Below are 24,896 nucleotides of genomic sequence, written 5' to 3'. Positions count from 1 at the left end.
TGTCTCAACACTTACATTGGATTTCAGAGTATGTAGCCATAAGAAATCCACTAACTATTGAATAAACATTTTGTTATCACCTGAGAAAATCTAAAATGGCATGAATATCAACCAAAAAGTATGTGTGCTACCACTCTCTTAACTTTGATGAGCATAGTTGTTATTATAATAAGACAAAGCCCTCCAACTCTTAATATGTTAAATATCACCTTCCATGTTCTCCCTCATCTTCTCTCTGATTACTTGGATTCATGACAGGTGTTTTACTCTAATAACCATGATGAGCCGACATCTACATAGCATTAGGCTAATGGGATAGGCTAAGTTTTGAAAAAAAACAGATGCTATATTTGGAGGTAAATAATTTAAAAGTCACACACAATTCACACTACTTTGAATCATGTTCAAGTGGGATTTAAACATAAAAACAGGGTATTTCTTCCAAGAACAACCAAGTTTTACGAACATCTTAACAACCCAGTTTGGATGGCATTCTTTGTTTAAATGTGATACAGTAAGTCAAGTTAGATCATCTTAGAAGATTAATTCAGCACTGTAGCAGAGCTTAGCCCCAGTGAGAATATTTTTAAGAATTGTGTATTCAGTTATATGCTAATTTATATTTTCTCTCGAGTACAAGAAAATTAATTGAAAGATACCTATAATCACTTTAAAAACTACAATTTTCTGTTATTCTATACTCTAATATACTAGGCTTTGTTAGTAACATTAAATCTGAAATCTAAGGGCTCACCATCACAAGCTCTGATCTCCAAATTAAATTTATACCCGGGTGGACATCGACCCTGAGACTGTGTTGTATCCAGGAATCCCTGCTCAGCCCGTGCTCCAGGAAATCCCTGCACTCCAAGTGCACCATCCCCTATGCCATACACAGTTGATCCTAAAAGATTAAGATCTCTAGACTCTCCGGAGTGACCTAATGGAATGCTTCCCCCAAAAGACTGATGCTGAGCTTGGCCGGGAGAAGACAAGGAACCATCAGCATTGATGCAAGCATACGATCCAACTTGATTGTAACAAACTTGTTCTCCTGGTACACATCCTTGTTGACCCGTGAGGCACTCGTTAATATCTGTCATATTCAACAAGTAGTACTGTAATTACAAACGCTGTAACAGCCCACAAAATATCAGTCAAATGTTGACAAAAATGATTAGCTTTTCTTGAACAATAACAGCCACAAAAATTTTCAAATGACACCACTTAAAAGCAAAGCTTTTACAACATATACAAAAAATGTATAGGAAAAATATATGTATAATAGCTTTGTAGGGAAAGCTCACAGGGTAAAATCCTATTATTACTTCACTACCAAGAGGTAAAGTTCAGCTCAATTTGTACCTGTCATGAACTCATACCTTTTGGTGGAAAATTAGAAAGAATATGATAATATTATCAGGAGTATGTGATTCAGGAGTAGTAATTATACTTCTGAATACGTAGTCTTAAATAGCCTCCGTAGACAGTGTAAGTTGGCAATTCATAGTAATTTCCTCATCTATAGCGAGATATGTGCATATAGCTATACACATTATGTATTTGAAGATACAGTGCTTGGTTGTCAGGTAATGAACTCAAATGTAAATGTGTAATGGCAGTACATTAGCAATACTTGGAAATTAAGTTAATCTTAAATTACTGCAAGATAATCTTTGCTAACTTTTCCTTTTGAGTTAAGTTTTTCTTTTAGATGACAGCACCCAAGTACTATGAATGGCATTTCCACCTTCTGACCAATAGATTTTCATAAATTGATGAGCAATTACCAATGACAACTAAATCCACAAAATTACTGAAGTACATCAACACAATAAAATCTTTAAATGCTTCAGTTATTAAACTACGTAGTTATTAAAGTATGAAACAACACTGTACATAGCCCATCAATTTATAAAAATTATTGATCAGAAAGTGAAAATGCCATTCATAGTGCTTGGGTGCTGTCATCTAAAGGAAAACGTAACTCAAAGGGAAAAGTTAGCAAAGATTATCTTGTGTAATGATAGCTATAAGAAATAATAGCAGATAGGGTAGGGTAAAAACAGACAGAGAGAGAATAATCAAAGTACAGTGAAAATAATGAGAAAGAGAAGGAGAGAGAATAATCAGAGTATGTGCAGTGAAAATAACGAGAAAGAGGAAGAGAGAGAGAGAGAATTGAGCTTTGGTGTGTGAGCTAGAATTTGATCAACAAAACCTTAGTCACAGGAAGTTGGACCATAACACCATCACAATTAAAATCTTAAGACCATCATAAAATATTTGAGCTGTGACCTCGCACCAAACTTACTCAGTTTCTATCGAGAACGCAGTTCCACCTCCAGGAGGAGGTATTAACATGTTAAATTATTGACTCCGCCTGGAAAAGGAGGAATTAACACGTTAACCCCACCCAAAAGGGGATGGGGACAAGATAAGGAAAGTCCACTCCACGAATCAAGAATCCAGTTGGGCGAAGAACCAGATCCTACACCGCCTAAGGAAGTGGTGCCGAATTTGAACCGAGGGTAACTGAATTTGAGAAAAGAAGTAGAAATATTGCCAGGGTCCAAAAAGAGATTTATAAGCTTTGTAGTTGTAACTCTAATTCTTTGCACAGTAAAGAAAGAAACTCTGCCGTTCGTCTCACTCAAACTTCTGCGAGATTAAGCCAATTAAGATGACTAATCCAGAATTGACATTAAGAAGAAACATAAGTTAAACATAGAACCAGACTGCAGAACGAATCATCAAGAAGCAAGATGCAGGTAAGCGAACATAACTCGAACACTCAACCTTACAAAAACGCACCACACTTGCAGTACTTTAAGATTAACTTAATTTCCAAGTAATACTAATGTACTGCCATCACACATTTGCATTTGAGTTCATTTGCTGACAACCAAGTAATGTATCTTCAGATATATAATGTGTATAGCTATATGCACATATCTCGCTATAGATGAGGAAATAACTATGAATTGCTAACTTACAGACTGTCTACCAAGCCTATTTAAGACTATTCAGAAGCATAATTACTACTCCTGAATCACATACTCTTTATAATATTATCATATTCTTTCTAATTTTCCACCAAAAGATATGAGTTCATGACAGGTCCAAATAAGATATTCATTTGTAAATAGATTAACAAAATCGGAGTAAAAGGGCCTGAGTAAATTCAACTATAAGTCTTTTACTGAAAAATACCCATTTGTGACGTTATATCAAGAAAGCCAAAGTTTTTCAATAAAAGCACATTAGGATTGAGCATGCTGACTGTCCTCCATAAGGTAGGAAGTATGTACAGTACATACTATATGGAAACACTTCTTGATATAAAAACTTTCTTTCCGAATCATCCAAAAATACACTAAATAATGACAAAAGCCAACATAAACTAAAATATTAGCCACATATATTTTAAAAACTTTTGACATATTTAAAGTACGAAGTCTGAAACATGAGAAATATAAAAACACAAATACAATTAACATCTGTCAATAACCAGTAAGCAAAATCCATTATGCCCATTTATATGCAGGTATGCATATAATCCTACTATCAATATTACATAATCCCTTTACATAAGCTCACCAGCCATCAAGATCTCTTAATTGGTATGAACTTACCCTCACAAGATCTCTGATCAAGTGCCAACTTATACCCAGGATTGCACGAGCATTCAATGGATATACCGGTGTCTCTGCAGATGTGCGCACATGGGTTGTTTAGCTGGCATCTTGAGGAGGAAAAAAAGAAGCAGAATTGTAGCTTCAATCCACTGCTTTGCAATATGAAGAGACATTTCTTGAGCAGTTTAAAACCATGGTTGATTTACAATAAAATGCAATAATATCATTTATAGCCAAAATCTAGAATATCAACAGGTTATGAAAAGGCTTAACTTAATAACAACCAGTGATGGAGCTGTATCTGAATAGGTGGAATCCCTAATCAACAAATCTGACAAAGTACCATTTCAAAAACAAAGCAATTATAAAATGCGCCAAAGTTTCTTCGCCGTATTAGAGTTTTCTGTGTAGTGTATAATGCTCCATGAAACTTTCAGCCACGGTTGGGTGATGGCCTGTGTTGTTGACACCTTAAATAAGATAAAAACTACTGAGGCTACAGGGCTGCAATTTGTTATATTCGATGGCTGGAGGGTTAATTATCAACATACCAGTTTACAGCCCTCTATCCTCAGTAGTTTTTAAGATTTGAGGGTGGATAGAAAAAGTGTGGAAGGACAGACAAATAGTCATCTCAATCGTTTTCTTTTACAGAAAACTAAAAATGCAATATACTTGCTGAAATGTTGATACAATTACAAAATGGAGAGGCGGGTGTGGGGGGGGATACAGTATAGTATTGAGAAATGTAAATCTATGTTTTCATTATTTCAAAACCTAATGAATATAATCAGTGACAATAAACTTCCAACAAAACCATGGCTAGACATGTCAACAGAATGCATAAACAAATAGTCCACATTTTCAAAATGTAGTATGTTATATAGTTTTACATTTGATACAAAATGTGTAGTTCTGTATTTGCTAAAATTTAAATTTAACAAAATCGTTGATGTTATTTTTACTGTACGTAACTTACTTTTTCTCTGTATTTGATGAAACCAGTATTTTTAACACTGACTTATTTTTCAAGGTCAAAGGATCGTATCTCAATTTAAAGGCCACCATTTTACGTAACTTTGATTTTTATTAAATCTGGTAAGATCTCTATCAATAGGAATTACTTTTCCCAAAAGCTCCCATACTTTCACCTATTTTTCAAGTTCACAAGTGAATTTTAAAGGCCAAACTGCCTTCCTCTCATTTTGACTAAATTTCTTGGGTTAATACTTAGGGAGTGGTTATCACTTCTCAACGTCACAAGCCAATTTAAAAGGAAAATTTCATCCTTTTATTCTAAATCTTAAACTATAGCCATCGGAAGTTTCTTGTCAATAACTGTGGCTGACAAGGATAGTCCTCCCACGCAAGCAGGTAACTTCAAATCATAGGATTATACCTCCTCAAAACCCTTTTAAAGCATTTCTTCATTATTAATTCAACAAGAATACTTATACTGTACAGTAACCTGTTCCGTCAAAAAAGAAAAACCACAGCTACTACAACTGCCAGCCTAGATACTTCAGCCAATTAAGATAAACATAACTGAAAGGAAAGAATTTTAAGTACCCCCAATCCAACAAAAATATTAAATGCGCAACTATACCATGTTATTTTCCTTTTAAGTCAGAGGTGATGAAATGTCTTGAAACAAAATAAAAATATTTTAAGATCCTATAGGAAAGACAACAAATGTTTAAAAATACCATACAATCGAGGCAAAATGACATAGAACTATACATCACAGAAGTACTTCAGCATACTACAACACTTAATATTCAGTTTGTTTATCTAAAGGGCCTTGACTTACCTGTCAGTTAATGCATCCTGTAAACAGGTCTTGCCATCAGTAGACAGAGTGAAACCCGCGCGACACTGGCAGCGGTAAGAGCCAGGTGTTGGGACACATACGTGCGCACACAGTTTGCCAGGAAATCTAGCACAAAGATCTTCTGATTCTGAAAAATCAAATGCACTCACATTTACTGAGCATGGAACTGAATACATAATTATCTATGGAATCATAATGATACTGATATATTTTTTTAAATGTAGATTTCTATAGCTTGTGACTACTTAACTTTCAAAAGGCAAAAAATATGATGAATACTGAGGTTCTTGTGAGATCAGATTATTAAAAAATTAGGAATCAATGGGAAATAAAAGCTAAGTCAGTGATTCTTATAGTAAATAAACTAAAATCTTTTTATAATGAGCCAAACTAAGCAACTTGTTGCTTTAAAAATAAACATAAATGCAAAGGAGTCCACCTAACAAGGCTCTAAAGTCGTTATGATAACTCCCAGCAATAATCTTGCACTATCCACTTATTTTGTTAGTTAGTAATTTGGCTACAACTTTATATCAAACCGTTAAAATAAACACGAGTAGCAGTGATAATACACTTTTAGTATTAAACTATAAACATTCTCTGGATTTGTCCGAAACAGGCATATACTTACCAGGAACACTTATTCCAGGTAGAGAAACTCCTGGGTACAGAGTGCCAAATCCAAACCCTTGACCACCTGGCCCTATAAAATGAAAATAATTTACACTGATCTTCAATAAAATGAAAGGTGGAGCACATACTTTGCAGTTCAATAAGATGAAATGTGGAGCACATAAATTGCAGTTCAAAATAATAAAAGGTGGAGTTTATACACTGCAGTTCAATAAAATGAAAAGTGGAGTAGTCATCAAGTCTGAAAACATCAAGTGTGGGATTTCTACATTTAAAATATGTGATTATTTTTTAAAAATCAGTACCACTGCTTGAATGGGATGTTCTTTATCTATAAAGACAAGCTATCCATGAAGTTCATTACAGTTCCAGCCCACTCACCTCCTTGAACTGGCTCAGACAAGTCAGGTGTGAGAGCATTCGTTGGGGATGCCTGGGAGCAGCACTGAAGGTACGAGTTGTCCCAAGGGAAGCCGAACTTGAATCTCATGTTGCATCCCATTCCCATGCTCCCACTCACAAGACCTAGCTTGCAGGCGTCACAACAGTCCTTCACAAAAACACAGGCATTAATCGTTACAGGAGACTCGGAGTTTATCAGAATTTGGATTTCCTTCACTTCAAAAGCATTCCATTTCAAAATAGAAACAAGTCCCAAATTTCGAAATGTTGGATTACCTTCACTTTAAAAACATTCCATTTCAAATTAAAAATAAGTTCCAAATTTCAAGCAAAAATGCTCAGTTCCTCGTGAGAGTAGAGGATCATGAAGCATACTAGACAGAGAGACGAGTTAAAGAAAAAAATTTAATTCTTTCTATCTTTCTTACCTTGAAGAACTCCCCACCTTCATCATCATTATCGAGGCATTCCTGGCCACTCTGGGCGAACTGCTTTCCTTTCTGACACTGTTCATCCCTAAAAGGAAACAGAAAATAAAAATACCACCCTCTACCGAGTAAAAAAAAAAAAAAGCAATTTAAATGGACACCAACAGAGTAATTAGATTAAATGCGAATGTGAGAGAGAGAGAGAGAGAGAGAGAGAGAGAGAGAGAGAGAGAGAGAGAGATCAGAAAGGAAATAAGAAAAGAAAAGTAACCCACAAGCAGCAAGAGAGAGGGAGAACACATTTTCCTCCTCTAGAGTACCTGTACATCCTCAGACAGCAAATGGAGGCAGACGTTATGCAAATCGACTGATGCTCTGAGGTGACTCCGGCGACAGGAGCCGGGAATGTCGAGCATTGCTTCTTTTCTCTCGCCCAGTTGACTCCATATCCACAGCATCTTCCGAACGTCGGTTCCAAATCACCTGAGGGAGGAGTTGAATCAAGAATGAAGGGTAAAATAACAATTTAGGGATTGGATTACAGAATCTAGGAAAAAGTGCTGGGACCTATGAGGTCAGTCAGTGCTGCAAGGGAAAGTGACAGTAGAAAGGTCTGACAGGTTTAACAGGAGGAAAACCTCGCAGCTGCACTACGAAACAATTGTTAGAGAGGGTGGAGAGTCAGCTGGAAGACACAGAGCATGAACGGAGGTATACAGTAAAAACAATGGAAAAGGTTGCAACTAGAGACCGAAGGGAAGCTATAAAGAACCTCAAGTAATGCTTACAGTGCACCATATGAGGTGTGCTGACGGCACTAGCCCCTAAAGGGGAATACCAGTTTTGCAATAACAACAATTAATTTATGTATTTTTAAATCCCAGTTCCCTTCTAATGTACTTGTGAGATAGAAATGTACCAGCAAACATGAGGCAAAGATTCTTAGCAAGTACGTTTCTTAACCTCTTCTCGATTATAAACTTAAAAGTATAACCGATACCTGTATTTTCATTCAACTGTGGAAAGTTGAATCTTTGACATGAGTCATGGAAACAGAATTTTGTTATGCAGCTTAACGTGGAATTAGTACTAACAATTATGGCACACACAAACATGGTGCACGATAAAACAAATTCAAATGCAAAATAGACCCACGACCCTTCATGAAGCCTTACTTCTGGGCTAGGTGCTGGAGGCCCCAAAAAATTGCTACAGACATTAGCCTTTCTGATTTCTTTACACTAGAAAATATACAACAAGGGACATGAGCCATATGGTCAGTTATAAAAATTTCCGAAATTCATTAAAGTATTTTTCCTTCTTTTTAATAATGCTTGGAAAAGTTTTACCCTCAATACCTCCTTAAACAACACCGCTTACAGACATAGTTTAATGAGCATATATAATAAATGAGAACGCATAATAGTATAAGCCATTATCCTTCAAATATGAAATATTTTTACTGCCTCTCATAATTCCATCACACATTCTCTCATTGGAGTAACAGAGAATAAAAGACAATACTACTAATACTACTGCTCCATCGAGCATTGCCGGGACCATGGAGTAAATTCCCGAGATGTATATTAGTATTGCACCAGCCTGGGTTTATGCTCCTGGGTTAGGTTAGGTTGGGTTGGGTTGGGTTGGGTTGGGTTAGGTTAGTTCAAATAAAAAACTAATGACGTAAATTTTGATGTGGGAAACATAATGAGATTATTTTCAAGAAGATTCTATGGTTAGTTTTCAAGATATGGCGTCCAGCTTTTTTCAGGGAAGGTTCTAGGACTCTGTTACAGTTCGGGAATGTGCGACAGGAGAAGTCATTCTGTGCCCTCAATGAAGAGAATAATTATTGTTTATTAAATTTGGATAAAGATGACAATTATTAAAAAAAAAAAAGTCACACACACACACACCAACACAAACATATGCTAATGCAGAAAACCTATGCATAGCATTCACATACATTCGTACTATGTATAAATGGATTTAAATAAAAAAAAAATGGATTAAACTAGCGCCAGAAAAACTCTCAGTAATTAATCAAATGGGTTAATCGCTGTATGTGCGTATGTGTGTACATAAACACTTATATGAAGCAGAGCCGTATATAGTCTCTATATACGGCTCTGATATGAAGAAGCGTTATTAATATCAGTTTGGGGATTTCAATTAAAATTTAGATTCGAATATAAAATGAGACTAAAGAGATCACGAGATATCACATTTCTGTTGAGGTTTTAAGACCGTGAACAATTAATATCTATATCCCAACTTCATCCAGTAACCAACTCAAGATAATTGGTATATATATACTTTGTTAATCGAGTATCGTGGTCGTAAACACGGACATAAGGGCACAAACGCAACAACATTGAGCCGTTTCAAAGATAAATCCAGCCTACTACTACACCATCTAAGATTCCGATGGACGTTGTGAGGGAACATTCTTCTGTTCCCTCGTTAGTTACTGTTCGTGTGGTTTTCTTCTTCTCCTCGGTGTTTTCACAGTCATTAAAAAGAGGCTCGACTCGTGCTCCTCCGGGACTACAGCCATCCGGTCCATTAGTTCCAACATCAGCACCACTAATCCACCCTTTGGGGACGGTACGTCATGCAACCCCATGCATCCTCCGCAGACCTGGTTCATTTATTCATTCATTCATTCATTCGTTCGTTTGTGAATGTTATTTTAGTTCGTTTTCACTTAACATCAGTGTGTTTAGTCTTCGTTCATTTTCGTTCTGCTGTTGTTGGTCTTTTAATAATAATAATAATAATAATAATAATAATAATAATAATAATAATAATAATAATAATAAGATCCTGTGGGACTATGGTATCAGAACGGATAGGGTGATACGTGCAAACAGACCAGACGTGACGTTGATTGACAAAGTCAAGAAGAAAGCATCACTCATTGATGTCGTAATACCATGGGACACCAGAGTTGAAGAGAAAGAGATAAGTATCAAGATGTGAAAATAGAAATAAGAAGGATATGGGATATGCCAGTGGAAATCGTACCCATAATCATAGGAGCACTAGGCACGATCCCAAGATCCCTGAAAAGGAATCTAGAAAAACTAGGGGCTGAAGTAGCTCCAGGACTCATGCAGAAGAGTGTGATCCTAGAAACGGCACACATAGTAAGAAAAGTAATGGACTCCTAAGGAGGCAGGATGCAACCCGGAACCCCACACTATAAATACCACCCAGTCGAATTGGAGGACTGTAATAGAGCAAAAAAACAAAAAAAAAAAAAAAATAATAATAATATAACCTTTAATTCAGCTCACTTTATTAACCTCTTATGACAACGATGACTTCCAAGCCTTTGAGTTTCGCTGTTTTTTTCCTTTCTTTCTTTTTTACGGAGAAACAGACAGGAAAAGCAAAATGGAAGCACTACATGTTATCTCTCTCTCTCTCTCTCTCTCTCTCTCTACTCTCTCTCTCTCTCTCTCTCTCTCTTTTCTCCTTTATATATTATATATTAATTATAATCTATATATATATACTATATATATATATATCCTATGAGAGTACTGATGACACGGCCAGAATCCTGAACATTCCATTTAATGAAAATATTAACGAATATATAAAATGAAAAATGATCATTACTGTGTTATCATTATTGACATTTCCCCTCCTCTCATAGCATCATTATTACCATTCCCTTCTGGATTCCAAGCAGCACCAGGGACCTAAATCCGATCAAAATTTTTTATATCATTGATATCTTAAGACAATCCCACCGATATCTTATTTCTTTATTTCAGAATCATACTTTAGAGGCAGCTTAGTTTCTGGACGAGGTTTTTTATCCTTGCTCTTATCCACACCTATTACGCCCCACCATTTTCAATGTTTTACCGCCAGAGACACATTACGAGGCTCTATATTATTTTTATTATATTATTATTATTATGGAACAACCCACCAAACAAAATACCATTTGAAAGAAGGGAGAAAAGAGAGCATAAAACAACAAATAAATATAAGAAAATCAACCAACAAATAAATGTTGACAAAGAAACACAACAATGTAATTCACTGGTACTACACAGCTTCTCTAAAATCTTCAGCATCGATTATCATTTATATTTGAACGTCTTCATAAATTCGGAAGAAATCAATGTCGCTATCTTCCTTAAGACGCAAGTTATCACGTTTTCGAAATGGAGCGCCAGTGGTGCACTGTAGGCATCATTCAAGGTTCTTTGCAGCGTCCCTCGGCCACTAGCGGCAACCCCTTCCATTCCTTTTGTTGTACCTCCGTTCATATTATCTATCTTCCATCTGAATTTCCACCCTCTCTAACAATTGTTTCAGTGCAACTGCGAGGTTTTTCACCATCCAAACCTTCTTATTGTCAATTTCCATCTCAGCGCGCTTGGCCTACTCCACTCCAAAATGGAGCAGACTAAGGAACTGAATCCAATCATATTTTAGTGAGTCATAATTAATGTATTTTTCCTCTCTGTATTCATTGGTTACATCTTTCCGTCAAACTTTGCCCCAAATATTACACAACTAACGTCTTAATTTGATATCTGTCGGAAAGATTCTACGCTATAAAGAAGCCACAGAAGAGAAGATTCGTGGTAATACCCGCTTTCTCTCGGTTCCTTCATCCGCCATAAAACCACACACGAAGCAATCCGCAGCGAACGCTCCCTGTAAACAGAAACCCGAGCTGGTCTGTGGTCATTAACTCGTTCTCTAATGAGCGCATATGTGCAATACTTGCCCCTCTACCCTTTTCCGGTCTGTTTGGATTTCAAACGCCCATGAGTTTATGGCTCATTATCAAAATTATGCGGTTTGGCTCTGAAGACCTGATTAGAGGCTTATTGAGATGCATTTGTTGGCAACAATGAATCGGTTTTCGCTTCCACATACCACATATAAAATGGAGGTATTTTGGACCAAGACGGGTCTTAATTCAACTTTATCTCAAATAAAGCAAAACGAATATATTATACAAAAACTAACGAACAGGTTTCCACTAAGCTTTCAGCGTCGAGAGTCAATCCATACCTCTAAATCAATTTGATTTGACTTGGGTCTAAATCCAGTGAATTTCGGTGGTGATCATTAGCAGTCCCGAAACACCGGAGATAAGCGCTCCAAAAATACGCGAGTACCTTTCAATTATATAATTATCTGGTACGAAACGGAACAAGGAACAACTTATTGGATTCGTCAAATTATTCGGGTTTACTAAGAGAATAGTATTCGTTAGTATTTTTGAAAAGATTTAATAAACATATTCAATTTGATAAATTCTTAACTATCATTATTATTCCTTTTCAACCTTTGATTCCTAATCCATCTTCTAAACGAAAACAGCATTACAGCAGTTAGTTTCAACATCGTGTTTATTTGTGTGTGTTGGGGGGGGGGGGAGTTGGGGGGAGTTGGGGAGGAGAAGGAGGAACATTACCGAGTCTCCAACATCAAGAGAAACAGACGAGAAGAGAGCAAAAACTAAAACCAGGGTAAAATAGATAGAATAAATGGAACTCATTCGCGCGAAAAGTTACCCACGTCCGCAAACCTGGGAGGCTTTCAGATCGCCATAAACACCTGACCGAAAATCACAAACGTCCCAATAGCTGTCATTTGGTTTGCAATAAATCTCTCGAGAGCTAAGGCGCGCGTGTCATACCACGTGAATCTCACAAAAAAGAAAAACAAAAAATAGTTGTTAAAACTTCGAGTTCACTGAACCCATCTTTTTATTAAATGTGGGAAAACGGATTCACGTTTAAATTCCCACCTGTTTCCCCGTCAGTGTAACTGTCACCTATTTCAGTTTTACGAGCGTCAAGTGTAAATTATGAATTAGGTATGTTGACATAACGGAGGCTATAATTCATCTACCAACAGTTATCGTCCACTTGTTTATTTGTCTTGTCAGCCATTCTAATTTTTCTTTCATCCACGCACCCATCTACCCCTCTGTCTACCTATCTTCTAGCCAGATCCATCTCTCTATACATAGAGAGAGAGAGAGAGAGAGAGAGAGAGAGAGAGGTGGATGAATGTATGATGCGTGAATGAAAGGAAAAGCAGAACAGCTGACACGACAAATAAGCAAACAGATAGTTGGTAAATGAAATTTCATACATACATACAATATATATATATATATATATATAATATATAATAATATATATATATATATAATAATATAATATATATATATATAATATATATACATAATACATACACGCCTCTGCATCAGAGGTAAACATACTTAAAAGCAGACCCATCAAGCACGCCGAGAAACAGGTGGCAAAACGAGAAAGAACCGTACGTGGGCAGAGCCCCCCAAGTGTAGCATTTCGCAAAACACTCTCTAGGATTACAGGGGCCTGTTTTTCGAGTTGCTTGTTCCAACACTCCCAAGACATAAAGCAGAAGAGGGACAAACACACGGATTTGGCGTCGTCGAACCACTTTAGTAAAAAGGATTTAAAGGTGTAACAGGAGGAAAACCTCTCGGTTGCACTATGACTCAATCGTTAGGAAAGGGTGGAAAGTAAGATGAAAGAAAGAGAATATGAAAGGAGGTACAGTCAAAGGAATGAAAGGGGATGCAGCTACGGGCCGAAGGGACGCTGCAAAGTACTTTTTTTTACCTTTTTTATTTATGGCAGTTTAATTCCAATATAAATCAAATCTCTTCGATTCTACCTTTTTTAACACTGACCTTTAGAGTGTCTATTATAAACTTATTATTTATATAATTACCGTTTTCATTCATTCTCATCATACGGCTGAATGACCCTATGGGTCCCAGTGCTTGGCTTTATGCCTAAATCACATATTCCATTCCATTTCAAAGAACCTCAAATTTGATAAGTTGGTTAAAGTAGGTTCTAACAAAGCTATAATTTGCCATCTTTGGAACGTTGCAACCAGGATATCGTAGGGCTACATTACGTGAAACCATTTGGAAACTTCTAAAAAGTTCTCTGGTTACGCTTGAAAGTTCGCGTGGAGGAGCTGAAAAAAAAAACATTAAATGTACACGCTCATTCAGCTCAAATACTCAGTGAGAAAATAAGAAAACGTTATGGCAAATAATGCTTTGTGACGGAGATATAAAAATAATAGTACGGAAAATGTGTACGTAAAAGCTATGGAAAGATATTAGGTGTAGATATATATATATATATAATATATATATATATATATATATATATATATATATATATATATATATATATATATGTGTGTGTGTGTGTGTGTCTGTGTTTATGTGTGTGCATAATACTCATATCATAACGGAAACGTTATCCTTCAACATGAAGTGAAATGCTGTAATAAAAAAGATATTAAAGACTTTCGAGATTTTATACTAAAAGAAATAGCAGAAAACAAACGTTTAATTGCTATCAGAATCTTATACGGTGTCTTTCCTTATATCAAATGATTAGACTTACAGAAACGCTAAAGAAAGTTTAAAAATGAAAGGAGACAAAGTTAATACAATAGGATTTTCATCAGCACCGCATTAATTCTTCTTGACTTCTGATTCACCCACTTAACCTGATAGTATCTGGTACTTGTTCGTAAGAAAAATATAGAAGAATGAAGACACTAAATACACTTGCACAACGTCAACGAATTTCCCCGAAGCTTCCCTCATTCATATGAAAGACTCGAGAAATTTGTTTCGCCCCTTCATTGAAGCGCCCAGCCACCTACGTTCGCAAATCCATTCATAATTAGAATTAATCTTCTCCTATTACATTCTCGTCAAGCTGACTAATTGTCAGCTTAAAAAGCAAAAAAGGGGTCGAATAATCCCCGTATGAGAAATGCAGGCACTGAAATCGGAGCTCGAGTCGAGAGCTACGGAATCTCTGAAAAGGTGGCAGAGGCGGAAGGGGTTCGGGAGACGTGTCTGAAATGTGGTCATAGTTCAACGATAGGCAGACGACAAACTGCGGCGCGTGCTGTGCGGGTGTGTGTGTGTGTGTGTGTTGTGGGGGGGGGGGGGGAGTAATGAGGGTGAGGGGTCATCATATGACACTGTTGTGTCGTCCGGAATCAAGATCTTAAAAGAAGACCTCTTTAAATGCATAAACATTCAAGTGAAGAAACTAAGTAACAAACGGGCTAAACGAAGATCGCTAGATATAAGTATAAATATATGACACCAGAGACACTAGAGCTATGAGAATCCTATCTTTTTTACTGAGAGAGAGAGAGAGAGAGAGGAGAGAGAGAGAGAGAGAGAGTGGTATTCAGTATCCTCAAAGGAGAATTTAAGTAAGTTATCAAAGAACAAAACATGCAGCAAGAACCAGCCAGCTGTAGCAATGATAGATTTGGTATCGTAGAGCACAATGGGGACCCCGCTGTGACGACAGGGCAACACAGGGGTATTTATGGACAAGAGGAGTAGTACAAGGAGAGAGAGAGAGAGAGAGAGAGAGAGAGAGAGAGAGAGAGAGAGAGAGAGAGAGAGAGAGAGAGAGAGAGAGGAGAGGGGGTGGCCTGAAGGCCATGTGCTTGTGTCGCCTTATCTCGAGATGCTCTCAAGAGAGAGGAGGCTTGGAGGCACTCATTAGTAAGCGCTAATGTAAACAAGATTCTCCAGTGGCAGGGGAATACACATGACAACAAAATAATATGTCTGGTCAAGACGACGAGGAATCGACTTTAAAGGTTCCTCTTTTTAAAAGCTTAACGAAAACGGGTCGCAGTACCGTATTCCTTTCCATTGCAAGCCATAAATTTCGGTCAACAAATGGTTCCTGCATATGCAGAGTGATACACACAATGCTTGATTGTGTGGCTAACTGTATGAGGCTGCTTTATCAGGAACAATATGGCTGCAAGACCAGATGGGAGTCGAGCTTCAAGGAAATTTAAAACCAGATGTGAGGTTGCTTGATGTTCCCCAAAGCCGAATGTGAACCGGGGTTTGGGTACAGCCTTTGAAAGAAAGCTAAGTAACTAGGTAACTGAATTCCATATAGAATTTAAGCCAAAGGCCAAACACTGGGACTTCCGAGGTCATTCAGCGCTGAAAAGGAGCTTAACAGTAAAAGGTTTGAAAAGTGTAAGAGGATGAAAACATTGCAGTTGCAATATGCATCATCAATTGTTAGGAGAGGGTCGAAAGTAAGATGGAAGAGATTATGAATGGAGGCACCTTAAAAGGAATGAAAGGGGTTGCAGCTATAGGCCGAAGGGACGCTTCAAAGAGCTTTAAGTAATGCCTACAGTGTTTGTTTGTTTATTTGCTTGTTCAGCAACGGGACCAACGGCTTTACGTGACTTCCGAACCACGTCGAGAGTGAACTTTTTTCACCAGGAATACACATCTCTCACTCCTCAGTGGAATGCCCGAGAATCGAACTCGCGGCCACCGAGGTGGCAGGTCAAGACCATACCGATTACGTCACTGAGGCGCTTGCCTACAGTGCACCGCATGCCATGCAATACCAGCAAACTTGTATGGCTTAGAAACCGCTACCAACTCGTGAGATTCTCGCTAAGTATCGAAAAAAATCCAGAACACCACATAAATTCAACGGTTGACCTTTGCACGATAACTGAAAGCTGTAAAAAATCTTATCGAAAAGCTTTCACAATTTTTCCATGATACAACTAACGAAAAGAATTGTTTTAAAAGTCAGAATAAACACACAGTACTATATATTCGCAATGTTATGACATTCAAGAAAACAATTGTAGAGTTTTCGAGGCAAAATGATGAATAGGAATGAAGCAGAAGACAGTTGGTTTTGTCTTGAGGTAAGATAAGAGATCACGTTTCCCAGCTACATTTAAGGTCTACAGTATTACGTCGTTACCGAGTACTTGAATAAAGCACAAAATACAATAAACAAGAGTCTTAAGGACACAACGAAGCCGTTAAATAAGTTTACGGTCTGGATACTACCAAATGTTCCCCATTAAAAAGAAAGATGGTAAAAATAAAAGGGCCCGTCACTAGATACACGAGGATTCGGGGTTACGCAAAGCATCACTTTTCTTTTGATCCCAGAAAAACGAGTTGTAATTGACCAAAATGTATTAAAGATGAAAAAAAAACTCATTGCATCAACTTTATACTTTTAACTCAAAACATCTACTTTTGACCCCCCCAAAGAGGTACCTGAAGGGAGAACTCCTAAATGAGCAACAAATGGGTCTCGCTAACCATGATGAGCAATTTCATATGTATATAAACGCAAATGTGAATGCATACATATACAGCGACATCTACGTAAATTTGAATGAGTATATATATAGTGAAATTCACATTCACATATGGTTATAAATAGAGATTCTTTACCAATCATTCAATATGTACGGAAGGCCACTCGGATTTATAAATTATGTCATAAGTTTACCATTAACAAAGTCTTTGCAACATGTGGGGAGGCATGTGAATAAAGAAAGCTTCATAATGTATGTATGTATGTATGTATACTATATATATATCTATATATATATATATATATATATTATATATATATATATATATACATACATGTGTGTGGCATTATAAGAATTGAAAGGGTAAGAATTGTGAAGATCTGTAGTGTTAAAATTATCCGCATAGGTAACAGATCCAGGAACAAAGAGAGCGTACGTAAGATAAGAGGTGAGTGGCGTAGTGGTATGGCGGAGGTTTTCTGCCCAGGAGGCTCATCCACGATTCAGCAGGTTTCAGCGTAAATGTAACCTTAACAGTTGTGATTCTTTCCCTAAAGCCATCACTGTTAGAAAAATTTGTTCGTATGCACATTTACTTATTACAGAACAGGAAAAATATGAATATATAGACACAGAGAAATCAGTGTCTCTATCATTTCGTACGAAGATCAACGAGAGAAGAAAAGAAAGACGCGAACACTTCTACAAGTCTGTAGTTCATTTCCTGTCAAAACACTTATCAGCAACTGCCTCGTGTGTCACGTCCAATTCATTAAAAGACCGCGGCAAATAACATAAGATTAATGAAGCGCCGTAGGGCGATAGGCCGGATCTATATACGGCGTTCGAAAGGAGTGTTCGGCATTATTACAAGGCAGACAGTGCGCATGTGCATGACAAAAATGTTTAAATGAATGAAACAAAATCCTAATTGGAAGCGCCCCCTTAAGACCCATACACACGTACTTGTTACCTATTTTCAAAGAGATAGAGTCATTGCTGGGCGACATAAAGACGGATTATACATAAATCCATACATATAACAGGCACGTGGATTGTTTAAACAATATGCTCTGCCATATAAAATGTTCCATGTACGTCTGCACATCTGGGAGTACACACACACACACACACACACACTTCTCCCTCTGCAAAGGCCCTCTCCTTCGCAGCTCGTCCGCGACAGGATATCAACATAAGAGGTATTGTCATAACCTTGACGCGACTTGAGCAATGGCTTGGCGCCGAGATTTTACAAATGAATGGCTAAAACACTCGATGACCATAGTCGTTGTTGTGCGAGACTCGTCTGTAGCACCGAATAGAATAGAATGTAGAATCTAGGCCAAATGGCTCAACGCTGAGAACTATGATGAAGTTATTCAGCGCTGAAACGGAAATTGACAGTAAAAAGGTTTGCAAGGTGTAACAAGACGAAAATCTCGCAGTTTCACTGTGGGATAATTGTTAGGCGAGGATGGAAAGTACGATGAAAGCAAGGAAATGTGAACGGAGGCACAGATAAAAAAAAAAAACCATTGCAGCTACGGGGCCGAAGGGCTGCTGGAAAAAAAAAACCTAAAGTAATGTCTGCAGTGCACCACATTAAGTGCACTGACGGCACTACCCCTTAAGGGATTGGAACACTGTATTCAACAGCCAATAAGTGAATACAACGAGGGATATTTTTAAACCCTGAAGAGAAAATACTGAACGTGGGAATCAGTAAACCTGATGCACTTGGATAAATTCTTAAAACAATAACCCGTTGATAGAAGTTGAGGAAATTTTAATATGTACAGTATTCTCTCTCTCTCTCTCTCTCTCTCTCTCTCGTCTCTCTGTCTCTCTCTCTTTCTCTTCTCTCTCTCTCTCTCTCTCTCTATATATATATATATATATATATAGATATATATATATATATATATATTCATATGAACAATTATATATATATATATATATATATATATATATAATATAATATATGTACATGTTTGTGTCTGCGTGTATGTGACTTTATGCCTCAGTACAAAGTGGCAAAGTTCTTTGTGTAACTTTTTTACTTTTTTATCTTGAAGCCACTCCCTGTTGAAAGAAAGAGGGAGACATGCATTTATGCATTATGCATGCTGACAAAAAAAAAAAAAAAACATAATAAATCCACAACACGACGTAAAATAAATAACGCGAAGATAATTGCCTCAATAAACTGACCCTCCTGAAACAGCATTAACAAAAACCCGACCCTTTCCCTAAGTAACCCAATCCTTGCAGATCTGGTAATTAGAGAGAGAGAGAGAGAGACCTACACCTTACCTTACAGACCTTACAGTTCGTTCGGGTTGCCCCAGGTCCCTCAGTGTGAGGCGCTAATGTCTACCAGAGAGTTGCTAGTACATCTTCCGGTATATTTTGCATCTTCCAATCTTGGATGGTCTGGATGCAGTTTAGATATTTGTCGAGCTTATTCTTAAAACACATCTACGCTCACTCCTGATATATTCCTCAGATGAGCTGGCAACGCATTGAATAGACGCTGCATTATCGATGCTGGGGTGCGTAGTGGATTAATGTCCTGTGTGCTTTCCCTTATTTTTCCTTTGGGATAAGTTTTGGGCACTATTAATCTACCTCTGCTTGCTCTTTCTGATATTTTTTAGTTCCATGATATTTTCTGTTATTCCTTCTATCTGTTTCCATGCCTGAATTATCATGTAGCGTTCTCTTCTCCTTCTAGACTATATAATTTTAAGGATTGTAGTCTTTCCCAGTAGTCTAGGTCCTTAACTTCTTCTATTCTAGCTGTAAAGGACCTTTGTACACTCTCTATTTGTGCAATATCCTTTTGATAGTGTGGGTACCATATCATATTGCAATATTCAAGTGGACTACGAACATATGTTTTATAAAGCATAATCATGTGTTCAGCTTTTCTTCTTGTTTTGAAGTGCCGTAACAACATTCCCATTTTTGCTTTTACATTTTGCCAACAGAATGGCTATTTGATCATTGCATAACATGTTCCTATTCATCATCACACCAAGGTCTTTAACTGCTTCCTTATTTGTGATTGTCTCATTATTAGGTCCCCTATATGCATATAGCTTTCCTTCTCTGTCTCCATAATTTATTGATTCAAATTTATCAGAGTTAAATACCATCCTATTTACCTCTGCCCACTCATATACTTTGTTAAGGTCTCTTTGTAGAGCGTTCCTATCTTCATCACAAGTAATTTCTCTACTTATTCTTGTGTCATCAGCGAAACTACTCACTACCGAATCCTTAACATTACTGTCTATGTCTTCAATCATAATAACAAACAATATTGCAGCTAGCACCGTACCTTGTGGCACACCGGATATTACCTTGGTTTCATCCGATTTCTCATCGATTTCTTCATCGTTTGCAATAACTATCTGTTTTCTGTTGTGTAAAAATTCTTTTAACCATCTTCCTACTTTATCTACGATATTGTGTTTTCTAATTTTCTTTGCTAATATATTATGGTCTACTTTGTCAAAAGCTTTTGCAAAGTCTAGATAAACCACATCTGTTTCATTTCCGCTTTTCATATTTTTGAATATGTTCTCACGGTGGGGGACTAACAGTTGGGTTTATGTGTACTTTTTACGGGTTACGGAAAACCGGGTGTTGTGTATGTTAAACAAATTATTTTTTAGTTAAATGTTTCATAATATTTTCCTTCATTACCCTTTCATACACTTTCATAATATGTGATGTTAGACTCACAGGCCTATAATTACTTGCCTCTAGTCTTGATCCACTTTTGAAAGTAGGGGTGATATGCTAATACCTTGTGCTCATCATAAATCTTGCCTGTATCTACACTTTGTCTTAATAATATTGCAAGTGGCTTTGCGATAGAATGAACTACTTTCTTTAACAAAATAGCAGGGACTCCATCCGGCCCTGCAGCAGCTCCATTTTTAATTTCATTAATTGCCTGCACAATATCAGCTTCATTAATTTCTATGTCAGCTAAATATTCACTATTTTCTTCCTTACTTCTATATCATTATCTTCATTATCTATTCTAGGGGTGAATTCTCTCTTATATGTTCTGCCAGTATGTTGCAAATTTCCTTTTTTTCATTCGTTAATCTCCCTTCAATTCTCAGAGGGCCTATTTCTATTCTTCTTTTATTCATCTTCTTCGCATATGAGTATAATAGTTTGGGGTTTTGCTTGATATAATAGGGTTTTTTCTTCCAAGTCCCGTTTTTCATATTCTTTTGGATTGTATAATCTTTTGTTCTGCATTTTCTATCTTACTTTTTAGTTCTATAACTTTCCATGCATTTTTTTTTTCTTTTGTTTGCAAGGCAAGACCTTTTTTTTTCCACTTTCTGATTTTCTGGAACAAGATCCTTCTGTCTCTTGGTATGCATGAATGATGTTTTGTTTACTTTCTCTTCGGTATATATTTTTCCACTATTTTCTCCAATATTTTATATAATATCTCCGTATTTACCCTTTATTGTCATCACTTACGAAAATGTATCCCAATCTTTGTTTAATTCTTCATTAATTTCTGCCATTTTATATTTTTACTGTAGAAGTTGTATTTTCCATATCCTTGACCCACTTTTTATATTTTACTGTAGAAGTTGTAATTTCCAATATTACCTTTCCTTTTCATTTCTTGCTTATCTCTATTTTCACTTGCTTTGGAATGAACTGTTAATTCTATGACATTATGGTCTGAAATACTCGCATTATAAACTATTATTTCTTTAACATAATTCATCTCGTTCACAAATACTAGGTCTAAAGTATTTTCCTTTCTTGTTGGCAGGTGATTTATTTGTTGAATGTTGTATTCTAGTAGCATATCTAATAGCTTTCAAATTGCCTCTTATCTTCTGCCAACTACTATTACTCTCTTTTTTATATGTATAAGTACAACCATCTCCTATTCGTTCTTTCCATTCTACGAAAGGAAGTTGAAGTCACCAGATAGTGAGAATAGTCCAGTCCTTGTGATTTTCTACTATATATCATCCAATTTTTCAATTATTAAGTCAAACTCTTTAGTATTATGAGGTCTATATATTACTATGTTCATCAATTTTTCAGATTCAAATTCTACCGCTATTAGTTCACATTCTGAGTTACTATATTTCTCATATCCTTCCTTGTTTTTTGTCTTTCCATATATTGCGGTTCCCCTTGATTCCTATTTTTTCTATCTGATCTATAAGTTTGGAACCCTTTTATTTGATCATCATTCCCCAGTCTCTTGGGAATACCAGGTTTCACTTATATTCATTATATCTATTTTCTTTCATTTTGGGTTATTTTGTTCTAAGTACTCTATTTTTCTTTTTGAGTACTCGTAACTAAACCCTGCGCATTCATCACTATGATGGTTTGCGTGTTTTCTCCTTCATTTAATACTGGTAGTAATAAGGATTTTCCCATGTCTCTTCCTGTTCTGGTATGTTGTTCTTTTTTTCATTTCCAAGAAATTCTGACATTAAAAAAATCCAACTTTTCCATAATATTTGATCTTCCTTCATCATAATTATTCATTTTGTGTCTGAATCTGCAATTTTCTCCGTTTCTGCAATATCCTCTTGCATAATAAATACAGTTATTATCTCTTGAGTAGAATTTCGGAGCTGATGCTTTGAAATTTTTTTGCTGACACCTCTGCATATCTCATTGGTGGTTTGCTTTTCTCTTTTACCTGATATTCTTGATTTCTCTCTTTATTTGTTTCTTTCTTATTTTGGATTTTATTACTTGGTTGGTTATTTATTTGATTATGATTCATGGCTACAGGGTGCATATATTTGCATTTTTTGTCGAACTTACATCCTTTTCCTTCTTTTAGGTTTTTTTACATATTTTTGGATGCAGATCTCTGCAATCATCCCCATATCCATCTAAGTATGCACATTTACCATATATTTCATAGTTTTGACATATCTTAGGATGTTTGTAGTAACATCTTTCTCCAAATCTGCAATTCCTATTTTCAAAAGGTTGCAGATTTTGTCTTTCTTGTCTATTTTTTTCCTCTTTCCCGTCATTGTGTAGATCTGGGTAGAGCCTCTTCGGGATTTGCTTTGCTGTTGTCATATCGTAATTTATTTCTTCGTAGGTATGCTGCTTTATTGCCTCATATGTAGTATCAATGAGTATCTCTGCATCCATACTTTTATCTTGTTTCTTTGTTTTCCTTATTTTTTTCTGTCATTTCATTTTTGTTTACTTCTCTTCCGTTTTCCTCTTCTTCTTTTTCTTCTTCTTCTCCTCTTCCTTCTTCTTCTTCATCCTCAACTATTTGTACATTCAATCTTGATTTAATAACATTGTCTATCCATGATAGACATGTTGAACAAAAAATTCTTGTATCTTTTCTCAAATCTTGTATTACCTCAGCACACTGTGGATGGGTCGGAATGTTGCATGCAGCACATTTCTGATTAGGTTTTGTGGATTGACTATGCTATACCAAAAAACCTTACACAGTTTGCATGCTTTTTGGCATTCTTTTTCCTAATGCATCAATTAGGATATTCAACAAGATTCACCTTATTCATTTTCTTTGTCGGAATATGTTGGTTTATGTATATTTTCTTTATGAGTCTCTTGACCACTTGGATTTTATTTGGAACTTCTTCAATTATTTTCAGATGTTCATTAGATTTGTTCCAGTTTGAAGGATTATATCCTTCTAATATATCTATGAATGCTTTTGTATCTTTTTGGTTAGGACTGTTGCTGATTTCATAGATGAGAAATGCCAGTTCCCTTCCTGCTACCTCATCGTATTGCGAATCTGCTAAACACGCCAAATTACGCACCTCTTCCCGCAGTTGGAACTTACTGCCATCTTGTTCTGATTTATAGTATTACACTTGATAAACTAACTTAGAAGACGCTTTATCCTACTATTTTCACACTAATCTTATCACGATAGTTCACGAACACTTCTAGATATTTCTCAAATTCTAGTCGTATGTTAAACTTGTGATATCTGCTTGATTAATCTGACTTCACGCGGGTACGTCTCACCAAGCAAGATGGCTACTACGAGAGAGAGAGAGAGAGAGAGAGCGCAAACATATTGCGTCACATCTCTTCGTGAAAAACGCCATTTGGGGTTTTGCAACAAATAAGAACCAGAACGGTTGCTGCTTTGAAAGGTAACAGTGCTCTCTCTCTTCTCTCTCTCTCTCTCTCTCTCTCTCTCTAATTACCAGAGAAAGATTTAGAAAAAAAGCTTTATTATTAGTATTATTATTATTGTTGTTATTATTATTTGTCATCTGAAGCATTAAGTTATTGTCTATGAATTCCTTTCAACTCCCTACTGTATTAGTTATACCAATAATGACAATGAAGAATATTACAGTATATAATTCACTAATACAAAAAGCCGAGTTTAAAAATGTAATGAATAACTGACTACAGTTAATCGCAACTTCTATCTTTCCTCATTCAAATCTAATTATAATTATTCTTTAGTCCGTTATTTCCATGTTACAGAAACAGAGAACAAGACTTCAAAGACCTGAGTCATTTTCCCCCAACTCACCGTCGTTTTCACCCGCCTATTCAAACCCTCAGAATCGAATAAAATGTAAAAACTTAGGTCAAAATGCCAAACGCTGGGACCTATGAAGTCATTCAGCGGTGAAAGGGAAACATTAAAAACTGTTCAAAGTGCATCAGGATGGAAGCCTCGCAGTTGCCCTCTGACAAAATTATTAGGAGAGGGTGGAATGCAAGTTG

The 24,896-nt window shown here is 36.5% G+C and overlaps 1 protein-coding gene across 1 annotated transcript in view; it reads right to left on the bottom strand.

The window, feature by feature from the left end:
• LOC135206030 (fibrillin-2-like) overlaps positions 1–24,896 on the bottom strand; it is a 141,822-nt gene that overhangs the window by 108,591 nt on the left and 8,335 nt on the right. The window contains 7 exon segments of the mRNA XM_064237200.1: positions 755–1,096; positions 3,636–3,745; positions 5,449–5,596; positions 6,101–6,172; positions 6,484–6,652; positions 6,933–7,020; positions 7,253–7,415. Coding sequence (XP_064093270.1) covers positions 755–1,096; positions 3,636–3,745; positions 5,449–5,596; positions 6,101–6,172; positions 6,484–6,652; positions 6,933–7,020; positions 7,253–7,415 — 1,092 coding nt within the window.

This window comes from Macrobrachium nipponense, chromosome 29 (genome assembly GCF_015104395.2).
Source record: "Macrobrachium nipponense isolate FS-2020 chromosome 29, ASM1510439v2, whole genome shotgun sequence".
Classification (NCBI taxonomy): Eukaryota; Metazoa; Arthropoda; class Malacostraca; order Decapoda; family Palaemonidae; genus Macrobrachium; species Macrobrachium nipponense.
This window is presented reverse-complemented; position numbering and strand designations above follow the sequence as displayed.